Source organism: Dendrobates tinctorius, unplaced genomic scaffold, assembly GCF_039654945.1.
Source record: "Dendrobates tinctorius isolate UK_male_01 unplaced genomic scaffold, ASM3965494v1 ptg000201l, whole genome shotgun sequence".
Lineage (NCBI taxonomy): Eukaryota > Metazoa > Chordata > Amphibia > Anura > Dendrobatidae > Dendrobates > Dendrobates tinctorius.
In genome coordinates this window covers 12061163-12087926 of record NW_027361868.1, presented here as the reverse complement: position 1 = coordinate 12087926, position 26764 = coordinate 12061163, and the positions used below count along the sequence as shown (strand labels likewise).

General features: G+C 46.4%; 1 protein-coding gene across 2 annotated transcripts in view; it reads left to right on the top strand.

Annotated features, from left to right (window-relative positions):
* UBR2 (ubiquitin protein ligase E3 component n-recognin 2) overlaps positions 1-26764 on the top strand; it is a 173155-nt gene that overhangs the window by 19118 nt on the left and 127273 nt on the right. Inside the window, exons 5-13 of one of the 2 annotated variants that reach the window (XM_073553434.1) lie at positions 530-660; positions 1691-1829; positions 2497-2559; positions 2968-3088; positions 4641-4748; positions 4846-4934; positions 6085-6183; positions 10430-10593; positions 12501-12600. In XM_073553434.1, coding sequence (XP_073409535.1) covers positions 530-660; positions 1691-1829; positions 2497-2559; positions 2968-3088; positions 4641-4748; positions 4846-4934; positions 6085-6183; positions 10430-10593; positions 12501-12600 — 1014 coding nt within the window. Of the gene's footprint in view, positions 1-529; positions 661-1690; positions 1830-2496; positions 2560-2967; positions 3089-4640; positions 4749-4845; positions 4935-5914; positions 6014-6084; positions 6184-10429; positions 10594-12500; positions 12601-26764 lie in introns of both variants that reach the window. The other variant, XM_073553433.1, reaches the window with a different exon arrangement.

Genomic DNA, 26764 nt, shown 5'->3' with positions numbered 1-26764 from the left:
AGAAAGGAAAAGGACTGGAACGCTATAGCGCCACCTATTGGAAGCAGCGACCCTAAAAGTCACTATCGACCCTTTAACGGGCCTTGCAATACAAGTCAAATTAGATATGCATGCAAATCATGGCTTTGGTAGTCATGTAAAAAGCATGGGGCCAGAGACACCATTATTAATGCATGGTGTGACATTTCTGGAAGGTGGTTGCTCTCGGAATATTGCAAAGGAGATTACTGATGGTCTTTGTTGAACTTTTGTAAATGCTGTGTTCATCATATTACACTTGGTACTTTCCCTCACTTCCAGCATGCATTTCTGCTACCATTGTCCTATGTATTGCCATCTCTGAACTGAAAGCCTAGACCCTCCACGCACGCCCGCCCGGCAGCGGTGTCGAGGCCCTCCCACTCTCCAGGCCCTCCCGGCAGCGGGGTCCAAGGCCTGCCTCCACGCCCGCCCGGCAGCGGGGTCCGAGGCCCTCCTCCTTATGTTTTATTTAATCTGTAACACTCATTATTTTTTTTTATTTTAATAGGATCCTCTTATTAACCTGTCAGAGGATATGGTTGCTCGGGCCTACAACATTTTTGCCATCATGTTTCAATACACTGTGAATATTCTCACATGGGAAAAAGATAATGAGCTGCCTCCAGGCCTGGAGCACACGTAAGTATTACATGTTAACAATGCACATATTAAAGGGGTTCTCCAGTACTTTGGTATTGTTAAACTCTGGTTAGAATAGATCTTTAAAATCTGGTCGGTGGAGATTGGTGAGGTTAATCAGCTGTTATCGGTGGCTAGATGTAAAGAGTGGGACAGCGCGACTCCGTACTTTGTGTAGTGGCTATTGCCAAGAACTGCAGCTTAGTACATGGGAAAGACCTTTGTTTACATCTGGCCACCTCCAGAGGTAATGACAACTTTTGGGTGGGGATGATGGGTTTCGGACCCCCTGCTATCCAATGACTTATCCTATGGCTTTCCAATAGCCATCTGTAGCAAACTGAAAGCCTCAGAAGCAAAGCTGCGATAAGAGCAGTGAGTCTTCCTGCTGTTCCTTCAGTAGCTGGAATTTGCAGCATGAAAACTCAGAGAGAGGGAGGAACACTTAAAACAGTATCCCGGATTGCCAGAACGGATGTCCTATGTCTCCTGTGAGACTGGAGCAATGGTCATGCATGTGCCGCTGCTCTGCTAGAAGTCTATGGGACTGAATGATTATACCCAAGTACCACGCTCGGCTATCTCGGTGAGCCCCACAGGCTCTGGACAAAAATCTCATTTTTATTTATTGTTTATTTAAAGGGGGTTCTCCTACCTTACGCTAAATTTCTGCAGTCTATTTCACTGCAGATTTCTGCATCCTGACGGTGTGAAGTGTTGTACACACTGTCAGGATTCTGCTTTGTTGTCTGCTCAAACGGTCAATTTGCATTCCACATTCTCATCCAGTTCTCTCAATGTAGGAAAAGTTGTCAGTCGGCATTTGTCCACAATTATGCGAATAGTATACGTAGGGTCACATGAGCACCCACTGGAGCAGGAAACAGAGCAGGATCCTGACAGTGTGCACATTCTGCAGCAATATGGAATCGCATGAACTGAAGCATGGGGAAAAAAAACCTTTAATGTATGAATTATTAGAATTCGGTTATGAATGGAGATATTCTGCAGTATTTTCTGTTTACCGCAGGGAGAAAGAAGAAAATTATTACTGCATGCTTTTTAATGATGAAGTCCATACCTATGAGCAGGTCATCTACACTCTGCAAAAAGCTGTGAATTGTAGCCAGAAAGAAGCAATAAGTTTTGCAACGACTGTGGATCGAGATGTAAGTACTTGGATTTCCTAAAAGGCATTATCAGCTGGCGTTTTATGATCGGTGGTGGTCTAATTTTTGGACCCCTTGTGTATCCTGAGTCCATAGCAGCCATGGTGCTGACATAGGGCACATAGAGCTGGCATTGGACTGATAGAGCTGGCAAAGGGGACACATAGGGATGTGCTACTACATCAACAATGTGGCCCCTTTATTCTCCACATTGTTGTGAATCCCAAATTTTAGACATTCGTCATGTAGTGTCTAACAATCTGCTATTACTTTATAAGATAAGAATACCCATTTAAAGGGCTTGTGTACATTTAAAGACAACTTTATTTTTAATGCATGTATTTCTTTTTTAAAAAACATTTTGCCATTACATTTCATTAATTGCTGGCTGCTGAATGGGTTAATTGAGAATCTGTCAGTGAGCGGATTCTAATGCTCCAATGGGAACATTTTTAACTATTTTTATGTCTTTTTGATCATCTCTCAGATTATTTATGACCACAGACCAGTGCAAAGTTAAAAGTGGCGGGAAACAAAGAGTCTGTGAACCTGAATTGCAAAAATTATTTTTAGTTCCAAACACATGCATTTAAGTTAAAAATTGTCCCCCCAGAGTCGGACAACCCCTTTAACCCTAAAAAAAAAAAAAAAAAAATTTCTGTTGTAGGGGCGAAGATCAGTGCTGTATGGGAGTTTCCAAAACTGTGATCAAGCAAAAAATGTTATCGTGGTGAGTGGATTTTCACATTTTCTTGTAAGTAGTAACCTGACCCAGTTGTTAAATTGCTAGATGAGCAGTGATGTGTCTCCTCACTCCTGCACCTAATATGTAAACTTCCGTGGCTTGGATACCTCCTTGGGTGTGGCAGATTTTTGGACGTGCTGATCTTGTGCGTTGCAGACCTTGCTTGGGTCTGACTTAAAATTTGCTAATTAAATTTGTTAAATTATATATACTTTTATTAAAATTTAGGATTTACTGCATTGATTGTGGTATCAGAAATGTGTTGTACCAGGCGCGGCCACTCTACCTGGCATACAATAGGTGGCATGTATTTCGACAGGTTTAGCAACCAAAAATATTCTCTCTGTATGATAATATTCTGGTGTTAGTGATCTCGTCTCGTCTTGATTTTAGAGAAATACCAGTCGCCAGACGAAACCACTTAAGGTCCAAGTCATGCATTCAGCCATTGTTGCCCACCAGACATTTGGACTAAGAATCCTCGGCTGGCTGGGACAAGTTATTGGTTACTCAGGTAAAGTATGAGGGAATATTTTTTTTTTTAAGAATCTGCCATTAGTCTCGCCTTTAGTCATATTTGCTAAAGAACAGCTTTGTAAGGCTATGTCCACGCCACATTTTAAAGAGGACCTGTCACCAGATAGTGCCCAATTTTTATTTATTTTTTTAATCCATGATACAATTCCAGAGAGATTTGCTTTTATTTATTTAATTTATAGTTATTTTTTGGTAGTTACCAAGGGGGTGTGGCTCACATGGTAATTATGCAGAGAACACACATTATAAGAGCCACACCCACTTATAATGACCATAAATCAAATATATATAATATAAAAAGGTGTATATGCAATTGTGCACAAATATGTGTGTCTCTCTCTCTCTCTCTATATATATATATATATATATATATATATATATATATATATATATATATATATATATATATATATATATATATATATGTAGATGAGGGATGACTTTAGTATGTTAATGATCCACCCGGGTTAGGAGAGTGATCTATAGGCTCTCCGGGGTCACCGGGAAAGTTGGAGCCTTGACAAGGATATTGTCCTGGTAGGGGATGACTTGGATCCCCTTGGCCCGCAGAGTATCCATTACAGCCGCCATGATCTTCATGAAGACTCTGAGGAAAGTGGTCAGCCCGAAGGGAAAGGCCTCCAACTGAAAGAGATCACGTTGTTCTGCAAAGCAAAGAAACCTCTGCTGACCTGCCAAAAATGAGAATGTAGAAATAAGCGTCCTGGATAACCACTAAGCAAAGGAATTCCTCGGACTCCATGGAGACTATCAACGAACAAAGATACTCCATTCTGAAATGACGCAGACCTGCTCGATTGTTCAGAAGCTTGAGATCCAGGATGGGACGAGCAGAACCATCTTTCTTGGCAACCAAGAAAAGTTTTGAATAAAACCTCTTAAATCTGTCTTGTGGAGGAATGGGGATAATTAAGTGGAGCAACCTGAAAAATCCTGAGGAGAGAAAAGGGTCTCTGAGTGGACCTTGAAAAAAAAAACGATTTTGGGGTAGAGAAGTAAACTCTATCTTGTATCCAGAGGAGAAGATCCGAGCGGAGAGCCACTTGTGCTGAAAGAGGAAGAGAATCTGTTGGATTTGTTTCTGAACGATCCATGTGTCCCCCAATGAAGTGATAGGAAAAAGAGGATTTTGTGTGGGTGTGGGCCTCCAAATCCACTAACGAATGGATAATAATAATATAGGAAAAAAAAAAAGGTTGCAATCCAAATATAGCAAAAATATGGGAAAAATGTCTTCCCCCATGCCAAAGCTAAACAACATTTGGGTACAAATTTTTCTTTATTTTTTTCTTCCTGTTTTTTACTGTGTTTCGATATACATTAGTTTTGTTTGTTTTTAAATATAAATATATTTTTGCACAGAATTGTAGCGGCCCAAAAAAACTTTGCTCCTGCAAAGTGCCGAAATCTGCCCAAGTGAACACATACCACAAATTCACCCAGCCAGATAAATGTCCCTGTACGTACTGACGATCACTGTTGGCTCTCCTTATGTTATATTTTTTCAGATGGATTAAGACGAATTCTCTGCCAGGTCGGTTTACAAGAAGGTCCAGATGGTGAAAACTCCTCTCTAGTGGACAAGCTAATGCTGTGTGATTCCATTCTCTGGAAAGGTAGCAGTAGTTCCGAGAGATGCGCAAGATGCGACTTGTATCTGCGTTTCTATTTGCTCTTGTGCAGTCCGTGAACAAGTTTCTTTCTTGGTCCTAGGTGCAAGAAACTGCTACCATCAGCTCTTCATGAGCAGTTTACTAATGGACCTTAAATACAAGAAGCTTTTTGCTATCCGTTTTGCAAAAGTAAGTGTCTAATTTCCCTAATTTCCTACCTGCACTTTTTTTTTTTTTTTTTTTTGGACTATTGATTATATTTTATTGATTTGAGCTTCGAAGCCTCCGTCAGCACATTCGGTAGATTCAATGGCGAGAGTAGCCCCACATGCCATTCTGTTATTCCCATGAAAATAACAGAAGTCACAATGAGACCTGAAGGACCCCATTAGGTACAAAGGGGGTCAGTGGTACTTACGGTGTACAACCCATCCAAGAAAGTGCTGTGGCTCCCTTCATATATAGACTCAGTTAAAGGGGTTGTCCTCTAATGGATAACCCTTTTTTGAATTGGGCCAGGTTAAAAAATAAGAATTTACTCATCTCTAGTCAGTGCTGCATATTCCATCTGCTGTAATTGACATCAAGGGCACTGCAGCCAAACTTTCTTCCGTTCAAATAAAATGTGAACGCTGCACACAATCAACGTGCACTGATTGGCTGCAGTGCTCGCGTACTGTTTTGTGCCGAATGTTGATTCCAGCAGACTGGCTGGAGATACAATGCTGACCACAAGGAAGGGGGAGTATCAATTGTTTTTTCATCTCCTTGGACCTATTATTGAGGAGGGCATTATTAAAGGTGCCTGGTAATCAATGGAGGGGCCCTGACACTTGCTCCAGTTCCGCAGCCCCTTCATTTACTAGATCAGAACTTATCTGATACTGAGGGTCCGTCTTAAGAGCAGTCCACGATACCCCTTTAAGAGCTGATTTTCTGCAGACGTTTGCTTTCATCTTAGCCTTGTGTTTAATGTTGCTTAGGTCTCTTAACATTCAGCCCAGGAGGAGGCATGATATGAGGTACAGCAAATAATATAGCAATACGTTTACGGTGATGTAGCAGATGGGCATTTCGAGCCCCATTTAGCCCCTTTAACGTTAAAGTTCTTTAAGATTACCATGAAAGGCCAGTGTGGATTAGAGGTGAATTTCCCCCTTGTTGTTTAGAATTACCAGCAGTTGCAGAAAGATTTTATGGAGGATGATCACGAGCGAGCAGTGTCCGTGGCTGCTTTGTCTGTGCAACTCTTCACTGTACCCACAATGGTGAGTAAATGCCCATTGTTTTTGAACTGATAGATGCCACCCCTTGTCTTTTCTTACCTTCTTCTCACTAGAACTATGAGCGATTGCAGACTGATTATGTCAAAGACGACCACGACAGTGAGTTCTCAATCATTGACCTCTCGGTACAGATAATCACGGTGCCTTCACTTGTAAGTATCTGAGTTACTTTGCGCAGCCAGACACATACCGTCCGTAAACTAGTAAGTATTAACACGTGACTTGTAAATCCACGAAACCAACACGTCAGTGTTCATTGTCCCTTTTTTCACTTTTGCATATGTTTAGGGCATTTTTAACTTCGTATTTGATGCTCTGTAAACTGGAGGAACTCCTGACGTTCACCTCCAAAAGAAGATCATGATGTGTCCCAGTGTTTAGAAACTCAGTGGGATTCGTAGCCTATAGCTCGAGTTGAGCCAAAAAAAGATGATTTGTCAGTCGCTGGCCCAGCAGCTATGACGGTAATCCATGGCCGCCGAACCTCAGCCATGCCAGTCTCCTCTTACCTGCCTGTATTTCCAACGCTTTTTCAGGGCTACCCTTCTTGGGGCATAATAGTCAGTAGAGGTGTTTGGGATTCTGGCAAGTAGGGCGATGTTCGCAGGGCTCTGGTACTGAGGCCGCAGCCTTTCTCTTGGGCCGCAGCCTACCTCCGAGGCCACACCCTACCTCCGAGGCCGCAGGACCAAGGTCCTGTGAAACTTTTTGCTCAACTCTACCTATAATCTTCCACAGTAAAAGCAAAAAACAATGGGTCATATTTATCTGTACTACTTCTTAGACCGTACAGACGTCGACAGAGCAGCGGCTTCTCTTCCTCTCTGCTCTGTTGATGGGGTGTGACTAATGCTATAATGAATGCATCTTTATTTCTAGTATTATTGAGTTTGTCAACAGAGGAATTACTAATACGATTGCAGACAAGTATATTTTTCTCAGCAACGCTCCAGTGTTTTGGAAAAAATATAGTTTGAAGATTCAGCCGGGGACCATAAAAGAAGACCTGACTGATCCAGTGCCTCCTCCGGCCAACTTCTCCCTGCTCCGCTCCTGTTGATTGACAGGTATCTTACACATGAATATTGTATTGTATATAGGAATACAACTGTCAATCAACTAGAACAGTGCGGAATAAAACAGCCGGGGTGGCACGGGTCTAATCTCGTCTCCCGCTATGGTCTCTGGATCTTCAAACTATATTTTTCAGAACAATTCAGAGAAATTGATTGACTGTTTTACTGTGAAAGTAGGGCGATAACCTAAAGTTCCTCCGTGACTTGGGGATCTTCCTTACAAATGTCGCTTGCAGAGTCCCTCATCCCTTATTGATGCACAGAACCAAGAAGTAAAACTTTTCATGCCACGTTATGAATATTGAATAAAAGCTAAGATCCTTGGTTGTTATCTACTACCGAGCTCTTGGTTGTGCCAAGTTTTTAGGTAATTTCGTTCTTACACTACTGTTCGAAAGTTTAGGGTCACCCAGACAATTTTGTGTTTTCCATGAAAACTCATACTTTTATTAATCAAATGAGTTGCCAAATGAATGTAAAATCTAGTCCAGACATTGACAAGGTTCGAAAAAAAGATTTTTATTTGAAATAATAATTTTTTCCTTCAGACTTTGCTTTCGTCAAAGAATGCTCCCTTTGCAGTAATTCCAGAATTGCAGACCTTTGGCATTCTAGCAGTTAATTTGCTGAGGTAACCTGGAGAAATTTCACCCCATGCTTCCAGAAGCCCTTCCCACAAGTTGGTTTGGCTTGATGGGCACTCTTTGCGTACCGTACGGTCAAGCTGCTCCCACAACAGCTCAATAGGGTTGAGATCTGGTGACTGCACTGGCCACTCCATTACAGATAAAATACCAGCTGCCGGCTTCTTCCCTAAATAATTCTTGCATAATTTGGAGGTGTGCTTCGGGTCATTGTCCTGTTGTAGGATGAAATTGGCTCCAATCAAGCGCTGTCCACAGGGTATGTATGGCATGGCATTGCAAAATGGAGTGATAGCCTTCCTTATTCAAAATCCCTTTTACCTTGTACAAATCTCCCACTTTACCAGCACCAAAGCAACCCCAGACCATCACAATACCTCCACCATGCTTGACAGATTGCGTCAGGCACTCTTCCAGCACCTTTTCAGTTGTTCTGCGTCTCGCAAATGTTCTTCTGTGTGATCCAAACACCTCAAACTTGGATTCATCTGTCCATAACACTTTTTTCCAATCTTCCTCTGTCCAATGTCTGTGTTCTTTTGCCCATATTAATCTTTTCCTTTTATTAGCCAGTCTCAGATATGGCTTTTTCTTTGCCACTCTGCCCTGAAGGCCAGCATCCCAGAGTCGCCTCTTCATTGTAGACGTTGAGGCTATGGGCCCACGTAGCATTTTAAAACGCACAATGGAAACCGGACCCCTTCCCAGAAATATCACCTCGATTTTACCGCGATTCTGTTCGCGATTTTGTCGCGATTTTCTCAAGCACTTTCCAAGCGATTTGAAGCATCGCTTGGAAAGTGATTGACAGGTTGGTCACACTCGTCAAACATAGTGTTTGACAAGCGTGACCAGCTTTTTACTATTGAGGCCGCCTATGCGGCCTCAATAGTAAAAGATAAAATGTTAAAAATGATATAAAAAATAAAAAATCGAGGTATATTTAACTTCCGACGTCCCGCGCTGCCATCCCGGGCCACAGCGTTCCCAGCGATGCCTTGCGAGACCTGTGATGACGTTGGTCTCTCGTTACTATAGCGATCTCGCGAGACCACGTCATCACAGGACCTTGCCGCAAGGCATTACTGGGAACGCTGAGGCCCGGGATGGCAGCGCGTGACGTCGGAAGTTAAATATACCCCGATTTTTTATTTTATTCTTTTTTTTTACAGGGGTATGGTGCCCAGGGCCTGGAGGACAGTCTCCTCTCCTCCACACCGTTGGTACCAACCGCACATGAGACGCTTAACTTCCCACATGTTGGGCATAGCCATATGCACGAAGTAAGCGATTCTCATGCATTCCTATGGGTGCTTAATCGCAGCAATTTTTTGCGATTCCACACAAAAGAATGATCATGCTGGGATTTTTTTCCGCGATTCGATTCCGCCGCGGAAAAAAGCGCAGCATTAGCACAGCATGTGTGGAATGCCATAGGAATGCATGGGGTGCGTCATGTACAAGATTTTTAAACGTTTTCTCTCCGAAAATCGCGGCAAAAACGCTTAAAAATCACATCGTGGGCACACAGCCTGACACTGGCATTTTGCGTGTACTATTTATTAAAGCTGCCAGTTGAGGACCTGTGAGGCATCGATTTCTCAAACTACAGACTCTAATGTACTTGTCTTGCTGCTCAGTTTTGCAGCGGGGACTCCCACTTCTCTTTCTGCTCTGGTTAGAGCTTGTTTGTGCTCTCCTCTGAAGGGAGTAGTACACACTGTTGTAGGAAATCTTCAGTTTCTTGGCAACTTCTCGCATGGAATAGCCTTCATTTCTAAGAACAAGAATAGACTGTTGAGTTTCACACGAAAGTTCTTTTTTTCTGGCCATTTTGAGAGTTTAATGGAACCAACAAATGTAATTCTCCGGATTCTCAACTAGTTCAAAGGAAGGTCAGGTTTATAGCTTCTCTAATCAGCCAAACTGTTTTCAGCTGTGCTAACATACTTGCACAAGGGTTTTCAAGGGTATTCTAACCATCCATTAGCCTTCTTACACAGTTAGCAAACACAAGTACCATGAGAACACTGGAGAGATGGTTGTTGGAAATGGGCCTCTATACACCTATGAAGATATTGCATTACAAACCAGATGTTTGCAGCTAGAATAGTCATTTACCACATTAACAACGCATAGTGTATTTCTGAATCATTTAGTGCTGGCTTCATTGGAAAAAAACTGTGCTTTTCTTTCAAAAATAAGAATATTTCTAGTTGACCCTAAACTTTCGAACGGTAGTGTATGCACTGAAAGTTCCTAGGAGCGATTATAGGATTTATTTCTTTTTTTTATAATTTGTTATAGATTCCAACCTACAGTAATTTTTTGGCCAATTTGAAGCACATCTAATTTTTGGAATATTCACTCATCTCTATGTTAATTAGCCTTGTGTCTGTGTGGGTATCCTATGGGTTCTCAGGCTTTTTCCCACACTGCAAAGAAACATATTGATAGGTTACTTGCTACCTATGGAGGTGCTTTGTGTATCCGACATAACGGAATTATATTGGGAGCGCCATCGGGGACAGGGCCTGCTGTAAGAGACGACATTCTCTGTACGATGTTACTGAATATTTCGGCATTGTCTAAGAAAAAGGAAATTGACCTCTCTGAACATCTGTTATTCATTGTTGGTAATTCCACCCTTGAAAATGGACCATTTCTTCCTGTCCCAGGCTCGGATGTTGATCACAGAAGAGAACCTGATGACTACAATAATAAAGACATTCATGGATCATTTAAGGCACCGGGATATCCAGGGCAGATTTCAGTTTGAGAGATACACCGCAGTGCAAGCTTTCAAGTTTCGGAGAGTTCAAAGTCTTATTCTGGATCTGAAGTAAGTTCCTCTCAAAAGTCGCATTATCTATTCATATAACTGCCTTGTAATGTTTTCATTTCCTGTTCTGTCCAGATGTTGCCGTATCCCGTATCCCAGAATTCCAAGCGGAGGAAGTTCACCGACCGCCATATTGGGACACCCAAGTAAGGGGTGTCTCAATATGGAAACTGCTGCTGGTACCAACCTATTGCACGGTACCACCAGCGGAACACCGTTGCACCATACACACACTCAGACACTCACATTCACACTCTCACAGTCACAAACACTCACGTTCACACTCACATTCACACACACAGTCACACACACTCACATTCACACACACACATTCACACACACTCATATTCACACACACTCACATTCACACACACTCTCACACTCACGCAGCCTCTTGCGCGGTACCACCAGCGGATCACCGTCGCACTGCGCCTGCGCGATTTCCACGCAGGCGCAGTGAATCATTCGGCTCATCCCAGCTGCAGAGACGTGACGTGTTTACAGGCAAAGGAAGCCGGTCACATTAAAGGGGTTTTCCCACGAACGAAAGTTCATTTTAAAAATTCTGTGTCTGACCGTGTACAGAACATACCACGTCTCCTGGGCAGGGGAGGAAGCAAAGGACAATACTGACATTACAGCAGGGGATCACATTGGATTCATTTTGTGAGGTAAAATATTTCACTGACTGTTTTTAAACAATATTTTACCTCACAAAATGTATCCTCTGCAATCTCTTGCTGTAATGTCAGTATTGTCTTTTGAACTGTGGTATGTTCTGTACATGGTTAGACACAGGGGTGGGAGAGACAGAGCACAGGGGGGAGACAGCTGAAACCGGACAGCACATGAGGGGAGAACACAGCAGAGGAAGGAGAGAGACAGCAGACAAGGGGGATAACACATGGAGTAGACAGGTCAAAGAAGAGAGCACAGACGGGGAAAAGACAGCACATGTGGATAGGTGGGTGAGCACATGGGGGAAAGAGATTCTCAATGCTGCAAAGCCTGCCCCCATCGTGACAATACCGCCCTCCCGATGCAATAGCATCGGGCCTCCATCTAGTATTAAGGTAAGCGTGTTTTTTTTATTTTGCATCTACCTATAATTCCTCATGTGTCCATCCACTGAGCCTGAAAGACAGCTGCAGCTTGTACTGAGCAGTGTGAAATCTCAGCAGGGAGGAGGGACCCTGAGGGACTGTCATTCAGGCTAAGTGGGCAGAAATTGATTTATTCAAAAGGATCATACTGCCATGCTACTTGTGAAGGCATCTTGAGTCGGGATGTCAGTAAATGGAAAACTACCATGTGTTTAGGTTTAAGGTTATCTTCACTAGGTAAAATTCCAATGCACAAGTAAAATCAATTCACTTGTTAAAAATCCTCTCCTTTCTGAAAACCGGTTGGATTTTTATATTTGTTTAGTGCTCATTGACTTGGTTACCAGCCCCCATTTCCGGCGCCTCCCATCTTCTTGTGACGCTGCCCTCCTGCTTGCTTCATCGCTCCACGCTCTCTGACCTTTCCCGGCCCCTGTGCACTGCAGTACTTTCCTCTGCCCTCAACAGGGCAGAGGCGTGCGCCTGCGCAGGAGCGCGATGTCGGGGAGACATGAAGCAACAGGAGGGCGGCGGCGCAAGAAGATGGGAGGCGCCGGACCCGGACCTGCGACACCCATCGGACCAGACCGCCCCCCTGGTGAGTATAATAAAACTTATTTTACTTTTCTTGCAGGTCAGATTGGGGGCTTATCTACAGCATTATAGAATGCTGTAGATAAGCCCTGAAAGGCAGTGGCCGCATCTTATATCGGCCAAAAGAGGTGACAGGTGCACTTTAAATACATGTAATTATAGGAAACTGTTATTTTTCATGGCCGTTTGCCCTTTTTTTTTGTTTTATAGGTATCTACTTATCAGCAAGCCACCCGAGTGGACTCCTGCCTTACGCACAAAGTTTCTTGAAGGGTTTTTTGCCTTCCTAGAATTATTGAAGTGCATGCAGGTAAGCTTCAACATGTTCCTATGGGAGTACTTATTGTATGTGACAGTAGTTGTAAAGAGCTCTGCTAGTGTCCCGGAAAACGCCGTAAGGAAGATTATTTCTACACACAAGAAGGACAGCTTCTTCGTGGAGTTGTCTACTCTTGTTTCAAATAGCCCATAATCATGGACTATGCTCTGCCTGGAAGTCTCTGCCCAACCACCAGGTATCCAGAGCAGAGCTAGCAGTCTCATAGACCTATATGAAGAACTAAACTCAGATTAGGAGCCCAGCCAGTCTGCCTGGCTCTTCCAATCAGAGCACCTGTGAAACCGACCTAAAGACGCCCACATTGCTGTGATGTCGATGGCTTCATTGTTCTCACAGAGATTATCCATCGGTCGACGTTGTCATAGAGAACACGAGCTCCCGGTTGAGCAGCACTGCTGTGTATGGGAGAGCCAACGCAACAATGAGCTGACGGCCTTTGTGTATTTACTGTATTTATTGTGCTTTATGCACACACTACAAATTCATAATGATTGTTTAATTGACTTTCTATAAAATCAGCGCTGTTTTGTGCATCTGATATCTTGGATTGTGACCCCCGTTAGTGATCGATGGCAATCTCTGTACAATGCTGCGGAGCTGATGCTATAAAAGATATAAATATCAAGTAATAAAGCCACAGTATACATCTCATTTTCCCTGCACCCTGGAAATGTTTGTTTTATGAAAAATCATTAAACTTAAAGCATCACTCCTGCATTTTTTTTTAATTTCATTAACAGAGTGAATTCACTAATGTTTGTTCTCTGCCCATAGTAAAATACCAGATGCCGTCTTCTGGTTTTCTCTGCGCTGCTCTCGTCCTGTTCCGCCATCTTGTGACCGCAGCTCCTGACTCACCAGAGTTAACCGTCATAAGCTTTCAGTATAACTTTATGAGAATCTTGTTCTGACTCTCATAGACTTAAATTTAGAATTAACCTCCGGCTCGCACAGCAAACACTGGAGCCATCCAGCAGGTAACAACCAGTAGATAATGACTAGAGTGGCCCTGTGAACAGCAGAAGATGGCGACCGGTAAGTATATTACTAAGGGCAGTGAACGTACATTAGTGATACCACTCTAGGGGTGAAATTAAAAAAAAAATAGAAACAAAATCTGCTTTTATTGGGTCTGAACTGTACACAAACAGTGGACTTGTTGCTTGTTCACAAGTTTTGTAGAATTAGTTTCATTAAGATTTAGATCAGATCAGCGATCTGTCACATGACAGTTATGTCTCCCCTGGGACATTGTAATAAAGTTCATTTTTTTGGAAATAAAAAAAATCAAACAATAAAAGTACACATATTTGGTATCACCACGTCCGTAATGACCCGCCCTATAACACTCTCCCACTAGTTAACCCCTTAATTGAACCCCATAAAAAATAAAAAACGAAACAAAAAATAAAGCTTTATCATACCGCCGAACAAAAAGTGCAATAACGCGCGATCAGAAAGATGGATATAGATAACCATGGTACCGCTGAAAACGTCATCTTGTCCCGCAAAAAAAACGAGCCGCCATACAGCGTCATCAGCGAAAAAATAAAAAAGTTATAGCTCGCAGAATAAAGCAATGCAAAAATAATTATTTTTTATATAAAATTGTTTTCATTGCATAAAAGCGCCAAAACATAAAAAAAAGACATAAATGAGGTATCTCTGTAACCGTAATGACCCGAAGAATAAAACCGCCTTATCAATTTTCTCTATCGCTTCATTGGGGGACACAGGAACCATGGGTGTATGCTGCTGCCACTAGGAGGCTGACACTATGCAAATAAGAAAGTTAGCTCCTCCTCCGCAGTATACACCCCACCGACTGGCGCTCAATTACTCAGTTTAGCTTAGTGTCAGTAGGAGGTGGACACGGGTCTTTCATTAGACCCTTATTTACCTCAGTGTACATCGTTTCTTCACTCTGTATCCGGAGGGATACAGAGTGAATAGTCACATCTGTACTCCCACAAAGAGACTATGAGTACGGTGTGTATTGCCACCCCGTATCCTCACATGTCTACCGGCCAGGAACACGTATGCGTGTTCGCCTTCTGTCTCTCACCCACTCGCCTACCAGAGCCTGTCGGTGGATGGAGACACGGTCTGCAACTGGAAATGGGGTAAGTCAGGACTGCAGGAGGTAAGTATCAGCAGGCTGAACCCCTCTCTCCCTCCCATGATAGTACTCCCCCTGGGCGGTGGGGAACGGGCAAGCTTCCTTAAGCGGCATTACCTGTATTTAGCGCTCCCAGCGCCACGAAACTGCGGTTCTCTTTAGACCTCCGCGCCGCCCCGCGCTCTCTGGTGGCCGCCGTTTCTAATCCAGGCCCCAGCTTCAGTTCGGGCCTAGTTCTGAGGCGAGGAGTGGAGTTTTTCTTATGCTCCTGACAGAGCGTTTAGCTCCGCCCCCTCTCTGGTGAGCTGATTCCCGCCCACAGCATTCAGGAGCGCGTTTTTACCTCACAGTTTACTCTGTCGCCTAATTGGGGGACACAGAACCTTAGGTGTTATGCTGCTATCCACTAGGAGGCGACACTATGCATAATCTGAAAAAGATTAACTTTGGCTCCTCCTCTGCAGTATACACCCCTGGACGGCGTCAGCCTTCTCCAGATTTTGCTTAGTGTCGCAAGGAGGCACACCTTTTTTCTTCCGTTTTTTTCCTTTTTTTCACGGAAATACAGATGAAGAAAAGTGGGTCTCCAGCGAGACTCCCGGCATGGCTCCCTCCTCGGTCCCCTATTAGGGGTACCCGGTTGAGGTCGAGGTGGTTTTTTCCCCATGTCGCTCCCTCCCCAGTCCCTCGGGTCCTGGTTCGAGGTCGAGACCCCCCTCCTTCCCCAACCCCTTTAAGGGGTCTGGGTTGAGGTTGAGGCGAGGATGAAGACCCCCTGACGGTGACAGACGCACCCTCCCTAATCCCCCGCAGGGGGTATTAGGTTGAGACGCCTCAGGTAGGGTCGGAGATCAGGCAGCATTTCGCAGCTTCCAGGGACCCCAGGCTGGCTGAGGGATCCTGTTGGGGCCGGGGGAGGGTGCGGACTGGATGGCACAGCAGAGACAGGGTTTTTCTGCGTCCCTGTCTCTGCAAATGCAGCGGCTCCATAGCGCTTCAGGGGCACCCCATACAAAAACCGCTACCCCTGCTACCCCCACCGCTATCCAGTCGACCATTCTGGGGGGGTCTGGTACAAATCCGCCCCCCCCCCCCGGACTACCGCGCCGCTCTGGAGCCCTCCTGGGCATCAGGCTTCTAATTTAGGCCGCGGCTTCGGCCTAGCTGAAGCCGCCGCCTTTTGCCCGCCCCCCAGATGACCAAAATGACACGCTGGAGTGTCATAGAAGGGGCGGATTGAGGCAGAAAGGGCGCGTTTTTACACAGCCCAGCGCGCCCTTTTCAGCTCTCCGCCCCCTCCTCCCTCTCCTCAGAGCCCCGGTGGCCATTTTTTCTGGATGAGATCCAGGAGAGGAGCATCACAGCGGTCTCCGGGGGGCACAGAACTTGGATCTGTCGGCGCTGGACCTAGGGGCACACCGGTGGGGTAAGCTCACAGCTGGGTTCTCATTACTCAGCTGTGAATCTATACTTCCTATAAGGCTTTCTGTGGGTTCCCTCTGCGTAGCCACCCCTGTACGATCCCTTTTAGCCAGCCTCTGTGCATTATGCCGGGCTCAAGGAAGAGAACCAGGCAGGAATGTTTCTATGCATTCTGCACAGCCTGCAAAGCCACACTCCCTAGTGGCAGCACGTATCCGCACTGCCGGGACTGCATCCAGAACTCTGGGTCAGAACCCCAGGGAGTCCCTACTGATGCTTCAGTGTCACAGGCCACGCCGGAATGGACAACTCAGATGTCTCAGTCTATGTCACAGTCCATAGACAACCTAACTGCTACATTACTGCAAGCTCTGCAGAGTCGGGCCCCGGCTATGGACGGTACACAGCAAACGGACAGCTTGTCTCAGGAACATGCTGCTTGCTACTCTCACAGACGTAAGCGGACCCACAGGTCTCGATCAACTAAGTCGCACTATAGCACAAGGTCGTCCCCCTCTAGGGAGAGACAGCGTCATTCCAGGTCTCCTGGGCAGTCCCCTGCCACAGACAGTGCAATTTACCACAGGGATCCCCCACCACAGAAGACCCCCGCCCCAGGTCGCCCTCCAGGGATCACCTTAGCGAGGCACAGGATTCAGAGGGCATCTGTGACTCCGACTCAGATAATGAAACGGTCAGGTCCGTGGTACCTTCTCCCTCTAGCAATACAGCGCTAGTTGAGGACATAATTTCTGCCATTCATCGGGTGCTAAAAATTCCAGAGTCGCCCCCGGAAGTCCCAGAACATAGGATTTGCTTCGAAAGTGTTCAAAAACCACCTATTCCAAGGCCATCCTGGCTTGGGCCAAAAAACTACAGGAGGGTCTTCAGGCTTCAAATCCTGAACTCTCGGACCAAGCGGTCCAGATGGCAGTGGTAGCAGAATACATGATTCATGCAGCCCTGGATTCCGCCAGAGGTGTAGCGGGAATAGCATCAAACGCCATCACGATCCGACGCATCCTCTGGCTGCGAGAATGGAAAGCGGATGCGGCCTCAAAGAAGTCCCTCACGCGACTTCCGTATTTTACTGGAAGACTTTTCGGCGAAAAGTTGGACACCATGATAGCCAATGCCACTGGGGGTAAGAGTACCTCTCTCCCTCAACTAAAACCGAAACGCACGTTTAAACGAAGAAACCAGACGCGATTCCGATCCTTTCGGAATTCCTCAGGCTGGTCCGTTTCGCGCCCAGTGCAAAACCGCAACCGTTCTCCACGCAGAGACAACCCACGGACTCAGCAGCGACCGGACAGGGCTTGGCAGTCGAAAGCAGGCCAAGCGAAACCCAAGGGAGGAAAACCTCAGAACTTCACTTCATCATGACTCGAGACCTCCGGAAGACATCCCACCAGTAGGCGGACGACTTTTACTCTTTCAGCAAGTCTGGCTGCCTATTACAGAAGACAGGTGGGTCAGGGAAATAGTGTCTTCCGGATACAAGATAGAGTTCACTTCCGTTCCACCAACACCACCAGAAAAGGCTCGTGTTTTCCACCAAGCGGTTTCCTCTCTCCTTCAATCAGGAGTTGTGGTGCCGGTTCCCGCGAACGAGAGATTCCGAGGATTCTACTCAAATTTGTTCATAGTCCCCAAGAAAGGAGGCGGCGTCCGACCCATACTGGACCTAAAACAGCTCAAAAATTACGTACGGGTCCGTCATTTCCGCATGGAGTCCCTCCGGTCCATCATTGCATCCATGGAGCAGGGAGAATACCTCGCCTCCATAGACATACAGGATGCGTATCTCCACATACCAATTGCTCCCGCCCACCAAAGGTTTCTCAGGTTCGCGGTCAACCAAAACCACTACCAGTTTGTCGCCCTTCCGTTCGGACTCGCCACGGCTCCAAGAACGTTCACCAAAGTCATGGCGGCCACCATGGACGTCCTGCACTCAAGAGGCATCCTAGTCGTCCCGTACCTGGACGACCTCCTCGTCAAGTCTCCCACTTTCAAAGACTGCGAGGTCAGTGTCTCAATCACTCTAGACACTCTGAGTCGCCTGGGATGGCTAGTCAACCTACAGAAATCGTCGACCATCCCAACTCGGACTCTAACATTCCTGGGAATGGTATTCGACACCGCCAGGGGCCTGGTGCTCCTTCCCAAGGACAAGACACTGGCCATCCGTCTGGGAGTTCGCACACTCCTTCGCAGTCCTCCTCGATCTCTCCGGTTTGCCATGAGAGTCCTCGGCCGGATGGCAGCAGCAATAAAGGCAGTGCCATTTGCCCAGTTTCACCTCAGGGTCCTTCAACTAGCCATGCTCAGATCTTGGGACAGGAACCCCTTCTCCCTCGACAGGGAGTTCAGGTTGACGTCATCAACCAGGAGGTCCCTGCATTGGTGGCTCAAACCAACCTCGCTTACACGAGGGAAGCCATTCCTCTCAGGACAATGGAAGATCCTGACTACCGATGCAAGCCTGACAGGCTGGGGGGCGGTGCACCTACATCACAGGGCACAGGGCAAGTGGTCACCGAGGGAAGTGACATTGCCCATCAATGTTCTGGAAATCAGGGCCATTCTCTTGGCACTGAGAGCCTTTCATCACTTGCTTGCAGCCTCGCACATACGGATACAGTCGGACAATGCCACGGCTGTGGCATACGTGAACCACCAAGGCGGGACCCGCAGCGCCCAGGCGATGAGAGAAGTGGCTCATATCCTCCGCTGGGCGGAAGACACAAGGTCGGTACTTTCTGCGGTACACATTCCGGGTGTAGAAAACTGGGAAGCCGACTTCCTCAGCAGGCAAGGAATGGACTCGGGGGAGTGGTCTCTCCATCCCGAGATTTTTTACCAGATCTGTCAACGCTGGGGAACCCCGGATGTGGACCTAATGGTATCCCATCTCAATACCAAGGTTCCCAATTTCATGGCCAGGACACACGACCCACGGTCGCTCGGAGCGGATGCCCTGGTCCAGGACTGGTCCCAGTTCCGACTCCTGTACATTTTTCCACCCCTCCCCCTAATCGCCAGGGTCGTGAGGAAGATCAAGCAAGAGGGAGTTCCGACCATCCTCATCGCGCCAGACTGGCCCAGACGTACTTGGTACGCCGACATCGTCCAACTTACGGCAGACGCCCCCTGGCGTCTACCCGACCGTCACGACCTTCTGTCTCAAGGTCCGTTCTTCCACCAGAATTCAGGGGCTCTCAATTTGACGGCATGGCCCTTGAAACCTGGATTCTAACCCAGGCAGGTTTTTCACCGGCAGTCATTACAACTATGATCAGGGCAAGGAAGCCTGCCTCCGCCAAGCTCTATTATCGTACCTGGAGAGCTTTCTTTTCTTGGTGCGAATCTCATGGACAAGTCCCACTCCCTTATTCCCTCCCGAAGGTACTAGGTTTTCTTCAATCGGGCCTAGATGCCAAGCTATCCTTAAGTTCGCTTAAGAGTCAGGTGTCGGCGCTTTCAGTCCTTTTTCAAAAGCGCATTGCTATTAAACCGCAAGTAAGGACTTTCATCCAGGGAGTTTCCCGATTGGTTCCTCCCTACAAACGTCCGCTGGATACGTGGGACCTCAATCTGGTCCTGACAGCATTGCAAGCTCCACCCTTCGAACCTCTTAGAGGAGTTCCACTCTCCATTCTGTCTCAGAAAGTGGTTTTTCTAGTGGCGATCACCTCGTTACGCAGAGTGTCGGAATTGTCAGCACTTTCCTGCAGACGGCCTTTCCTAGCCTTTCACCAGGACAAGGTGGTTCTCCGCACGGTACCATCCTTCCTTCCGAAGGTTGTGTCCAACTTTCACCTTAATGAAGAGATTTCACTGCCTTCCCTTTGCCCGGTTCCGGTTCATAGAGTGGAGAAGGCTCTGCATACGCTTGACCTCGTCAGAGCATTGCGAATTTACGTGTCCAGGACTGCACCTTTCCGGAAATCTGATTCCCTCTTCATTCTTCCGGAAGGTAGTCGCAAGGGGTTGCCGGCTTCCAAGGCTACCCTTGCCAGGTGGATCAGGTCCACCATACATGAGGCCTACCGACTTAACAGTTCCCCTCTTCCGGCCGGTATCACGGCACACTCTACACGGGCAGTAGGGGCCTCCTGGGCCATTCGGCATCAGGCTTCGGCACAACAAGTGTGCAAGGCGGCCACTTGGACTAGCCTACACACGTTTACGAAACACTACAGTGTTCATACCCAGTCCTCAGCGGATGCGAGCCTGGGTAGACTGGTTCTGCAGGCGGCAGTACCCCAAGTCTAGGGGACTGTCAGCACAATATTCGTCCACTGCTTCCCACCCAGGGACTGCTTTGGGACGTCCAAAGGTTCTGTGTCCCCCAATTAGGCGACAGAGTAAAGGAGATTTTTGTGTACTCACCGTAAAATCTCTTTCTCTTAGCCTTTAATTGGGGGACACAGCTCCCACCCTGTTGCCCTTACGGGCCGTTGTTTCCTGTTGAGTTCTCATATTGTTCTTTGAGCTCGTACATAGTAGCCTTCTTACAGGCATGGTTATGTTATTTGGTTACGTTCCTCCTTATGCTTTGGCACAAAACTGGAGAAGGCTGATGCCGTCCAGGGGTGTATACTGCAGAGGAGGAGCCAAAGTTAATCTTTTTAAGATTATGCATAGTGTCGCCTCCTAGTGGACAGCAGCATAACACCCAAGGTTCTGTGTCCCCCAATTAAAGGCTAAGAGAAAGAGATTTTACGGTGAGTACACAAAAATCTCCTTTTTCCTCAGCCTGTGAGCTGCTCGTCTCCGCTTCAGCTTGCTGTGTACACAGGTTCCGTGAGTAGCTCTGCGCTGCAGACTGACACCCTCCTCACCTCTCCGTCCCCTAACCGTCTGGCACTGTTAGTGGGTTAGCTCATAATGTCTAATTCTAAACCAATTCGCTCTGCTTCTGTGGTAGTCAGTCATTTTGCATGTTCTTCTTGCAAACGCAAGTTTCCATCAGGTCAGTCCTCTCCCCTCTGTGAGGACTGCAGCAAGCCCACTGAACCCACCACCCAGGAGCCCCCCGGTTGTCCAGAGTGAGGTGGAGGCCCCTATCCCAGGGTGGGCTTCCTCTCTGTCTCAATCTGTGGCGGATCTCACCAAGGTGTCCCAGACCTTGGTGTCCGTACTGGATAAGTTGCCACTACAGACTTCTGCAGGACCCAGCAGGTCACAGGATGCTGCGGTCGAGCCTATTAATATTAGCCGCAAAAGAGCCAGACGGGAACACCGGTCCGGTTCTTCTTCCCGTTCCGCATCGCCCCATAGTCCGTCCGAACAGCCTCCCTTATCAAGATCTTCCTCCCCTGAGCCAGGCGAGACTTTCTCGGATGGACCCTCCTAGGATGTTTTGGAGCTGGACTTGGACCAAATCGCTGATATGAGGGATATAGTTCAGAGCCTCATTGCAGCGATTAACCAGTCCTTCAATATCAAAGATTCTCCTGCGGAACCCGCGGACCAGGAGGTTTCTTTCAGACGGTCGAAACCACCTTCCAAGGTCTTCGCTCATCATTCGGAGTTCTGGAAAATTCTTTCCAGAGAGAGAGAAAATCCGACCAGGCGTTTTCAAAGACGAAAACTCCTTGGGGTGTTATATCCTTTCTCGCCGGAACTCATTGCAGACTGGTCAGCTTCACCGACCGTGGACCCTCCGATTTCAAGACTGTCTAACAGCACGGTCCTTCCGATTTCTGGGGGAGCATCTCTGTCAAACACTTCATAGAATCTTTTGCTAAGTCGGCCTTCGAAGCGGCGTCTTCTGTTCTAAGCCCGGCCTTTGCTTCTACTTGGGCTTCTAAGGCAAAAGCGATATGGGCTAAGGACCTCCGCCAAGGCATTTTGGCTGGAGACCAGCCAGAGCAGCTGGCGGATTTCGCCGACCAAATTTCGCATGCAGGCGAATATTTGGTCTCTGCCTCCCTGGATGCCGCATCCTGCGTAGCTCAGGCATCAAGCAACTTGGTGGCTATTAGGCGCACAGCTTGGCTGAAGATCTTCCTCCGCATGACTGGAATCAGAACACCGGAGCATACTCCCAGGTGGGCGGCAGTCTTCTTGCCTTCAGGGACGTATGACTTGCCTCGGTGGAAGACGCTTGGGTCAGGGAAGTTGTATCTTCAGCATACAAAATAGAATTTGTTTCTCGTCCTCGGGATCGATTCTTCGAATCCCGACACCAAAAGACCCCGCCTTGGTTCCGGGTTTCTTTACAGTCATCGACTCTCTTCTCAAGTCGGGAGTGATTGTTCCAGTACCAGAAAAAGAGCGATTCACAGGTTTTTATTCAAACCTGTTTGTAGTGCCAAAAAAAGGAGGCACGGTTCGGCCCATTCTGGACTTAAAACTACAAAAGGGTCCGTCTGCGACATTTCAGGATGGAGTCCCTTCGTTCAGTAATCGCTTCCATGAAGGCACAAGAATTCCTGTGCTCCTTAGACATTCAAGACAGCTATCTACATGTCCCTATCTTCCTGGGTCATCAAAAATTCCTGTGTTTCGTGATACATCAGGATCACTTTCAGTTTGTCACCCTGCTGTTAGGGTTCGCCACCGCCCCCAGGCTTTTTACAAAAATCATGGCAGCGTTGATGGCCATTTTGAGGATCAGAGGTCTCGTGCTCTTCCCGTACCTCGACGACATCCTCATCAAAGCTCCATCCTTGCCCCAGGCTCTCGAAAGTCTAACCATTTTCTGCGACACTCTTGCTTGATTCGGGTGAATCATCAACACGAAAAAGTCCTGCCTAGTTCCAACACAACGCCTTGTGTTTCTAGGCATACTTTTCGACACTCGTCAGGCAAAGGTCTTCCTTCCCGACGACAAGAGAGTAACTCTTCGGCGGGATGTTCGTTTGCTTCAGGGCCCCCGACTCATTTCCCTCCGATCAGCCATGAGAATTCTAGGGAGGATGGTTGCAACGTCGGAGGCGATTCCCTTCACCCAATTCCACTCAAGACCGCTCCAGTGGGCCATTCTGTCTCAGTGGAACAAGTCTGTCTCCTCACTGGATCTTCCAATTCGACTCATTTCAGGTCAAGTTGTCCCTCAATTTGTGGCTAACATCTCCTCTTATCGCCCAGGGCCGATCGTTCCTTCCGGTACATTGGCAAGTGGTGACGACAGACGCCAGTCTTCTGGACTTGGGCGCAGTGTTTCGCCATCTCACAGTACAGGGCCGTTGGTTAAGGCAGGAAGCGACTCTTCCGATCAACGTCCTAGAGATACGGGCTATTTTCCTGTCCCTGATTCATTGGGACAAGCTGCTCAAAGGTCTGCCAATCCGGATTCAGACGGACAATGCCACAGCGGTGGCATATATCAACCACCAGGGAGGGACTCTGAGGCCGAGGTAGCCAAGATACTTCATTGGGCAGAAATGTCAGTCCCAGCGATATCCGCCGTACACATTCCGGGTGTGGAAAACGAGGCATCCGATTTTCTCAGCCGCAAAGGCCTCGTGGCAGGGGAATGGTCCCTGCGTCAGAAAGTCTTCCAACAGATTTGCCTTCGTTGGGGTACTCCGGACGTGGATCTGATGGCATCCCGTCTGAACAAGAAAGTTCCACGGTTCGTATCCAGGGCCCGTGATCCCCTCGCGGTGGGCGCCGATGCTCTGACCATTCCTTGGTCACAGTTCGCGGCGGTGGTGAGTCCGCTGACCTGATGGAAGTTTGTTTCCCACCCCAGGGACTGCTTTGGGACGTCACATGGTTCCTGTGTCCCCCAATGAAGCGATAGAGAGAACAGGATTTTTAGTTGCTTACCGTAAAATCTGTTTCTCGGAGCCTTCATTGGGGGACACAGCACCCTCCTATGTTTTCAACTTCTGTACTTTGTTCTATGTAATATAGTTCTAGTTGAATTGTTGGTTTACTTTATATTCTATTGCTTCTCCTACTGCTTTCTCACTAACTGAGTAATTGAGCGCCAGTCGGTGGGGTGTATACTGCGGAGGAGGAGCTAACTTTCTTATTTGCATAGTGTCAGCCTCCTAGTGGCAGCAGCATACACCATGGTTCCTGTGTCCCCCAATGAAGGCTCCGAGAAACATATTTTACGGTAAGCAAGTAAGCAACTAAAAATCCTGTTTTACCGCACGCAGAACGGAGTAAACGCTCCCCCTAAAAGAAATTCTTGAAATGCTGATTTTTGTTGATTCTGCGTCCAAAAAATCGGAATAAAAAGCGATCCGAAAATGGTACCCATAAAAACGTCAAGTCGTCCCGCAAAAAATAAGACCTCACATGACTCGGTGGGTCAGAATACGGAAGAATTATAGCTCTCAATGTGGTAATGCAAAAACTATATTTACTATTTTTTAAAAGCGTCTTTTAGCGTATGACAGCTGCCAAAAATAGAAACCCGCCATAAATAGTAAATCAAACCCCCCCCGTTATCACCCCCTTAGTTACGGAATAATAAAATTAAAAAAATGTATTTATTTCCATTTTCCCATTAGGATTAGGGCTAGGGTTAGGGCTGAGATTAGGGTTAGAGGTGTGTTAGGGTTAGGGTTGGAGTTAGAATTGGGGGTTTCCACTGTTTGGGCACATCAGGTGCTCTCCAAACGCAACATGGCGTCTGATCTCAATTCCAGCCAATTCTGCGTTGAAAAAGTCAAATGGTGCTCCTTCCCTTCCAAGCTCTGCCATGCGCTGAAACAGTACTCAGGACAAATTGCAAAACAACTTTTGGGGTCCAATTTCTCCTGTTACCCTTAGGAAAATAAATAAATTGAGGGCAAAAATATCATTTTTGTGGAAAAAAAATTATTTTTTTATTTTCATGCCTGGGCGCTATAAACTTCCGTGGGGAGTCTAGTTTCCATAATGGGGTCACTTGTGGGGAGTTTCAACAGTTTAGGCACATCAGAGACTCTCCAAACGCGACATGACACCTGCAGACCATTCCATCAAAGTCTTCATTCCAAAATGTCACTACCTCCCTTCCGAGCCCCGACGTGTGCCCATACAGTAGTTATCTCCCACATATGGGGTATCAGCGTACTCAAGACAAATTGGACAACAACTTTTGGGGTCCAATTTCTCCTGTTACCCTTGGGAAAATAAAAAAATTGGGGACTTATTGATCATGTTTGTGGAAAAAATGTTTTTTTTGGTTTTTTTATTTGCGTTATAAACTTCTGTGAAGCACTGGGCGGTTCAAAGTGCTCACCACACATCTAGATAGGTTCCTTAGGGGGTCTAGTTTCCAAAATGGGGTCACTTGTTGAGGGTTTCACTGTTTAGGTACATTAGGGGCTCTCCAAAGACAACATGACACCTGCAGACCATTCCTTCAAAGTCTGCATTCCAAAACGTCACTACTTCCCTTCCGAGCCCCGACGTGTGCCCATACAGTAGTTTTCTCCCACATATTGGGTATCTGTGTACTCGGGACAAATTAGACAAAAACTTTTGGGATCCAATGTCTCCTGTTACCATTGGGAAAATAAAAAAATTGGGGACTAAAAGATCATGTTTGTGGGAAAAAATATGACTTTTTAATTTCACGCCCAGGCATTATAAACTTCTGTGAAGCCCTTGGGGGGTTCAAAGTGCTCACCACACATCTAGATAAGTTCCTTGGGTAGGTCTAGTTTCCAAAATGGTGTCATTTGTCATTTGTGGGGGGTTTCCACTGTTTAGGCACATCAGGGGCTTTTCAAACGGCATGGCGTCCAATTCCAGCCTAAATAGTCAAATGGCGCTGCTTCCCTTCTGAGCTCTGCCATGCGCCCAAATAGTCGTTTACACCCACATATGGGGTATCAGCGTACTCAGGACAAATTGCACAATAACTTTTGGGGTCCTGATACCCTTGGAAAAATAAAAATTTAGGGTGAAAAGATCATTTTTGTGGAAAAAATATGATTTTTTAATTGTACGACTGTACGTTATAAACTTCTGTGAAGCCCTTGGGGGTTCAAAGTTCTCACCACACATCTAAATAAGTTCCATGGGGGGTCTAGTTTCCAAAATGGTGTTACTTGTGGGGGGTTTCCACTGTTTAGGTACATCAGGGGCTCTCCAAACATGACATGGCGTCCAATCTGAATTCCAGCCAATTTTGCATTGAAAAAGTCAAACGACGCTCCTTCCCTTCTGAGCTCAGCCATGCGCCGAAACAGTGGTTCCCCCACACATTTCAGTGTACTCAGGACAAATTGCACAATAACTTTTGCAGTCAAATTTCTCCTGTTACCCTTGGTAAAATAAAAAAAAATTGGACCTGAAGTAATTTTTTTGTGAAAAAAAGTTAAATGTTCATTTTTTTTTTTTAAACATTCAAAAAATTCCTTTGAAGCACCTGAAGGGTTAATAAACTTCTTGAATATGGTTTTGAGCACCTTGAGGGGTGCAGTTTTTAGAGTGGTGTCACTTTTGGGTATTTTCTATCATGTAGACCCCTCAAAGTGACTTCAAATGTGATGTGGTCCGTAAAAATAAAATGGTGTTGCAAAAATGAGAAATCGCTGGTCAACTTTTAACCCTTATAACTTCCTAACAAAAAAAAATTTTGGTTCCAAATTTGTGCTGATGTAAAGTAAACATATGTGAAATGTTATT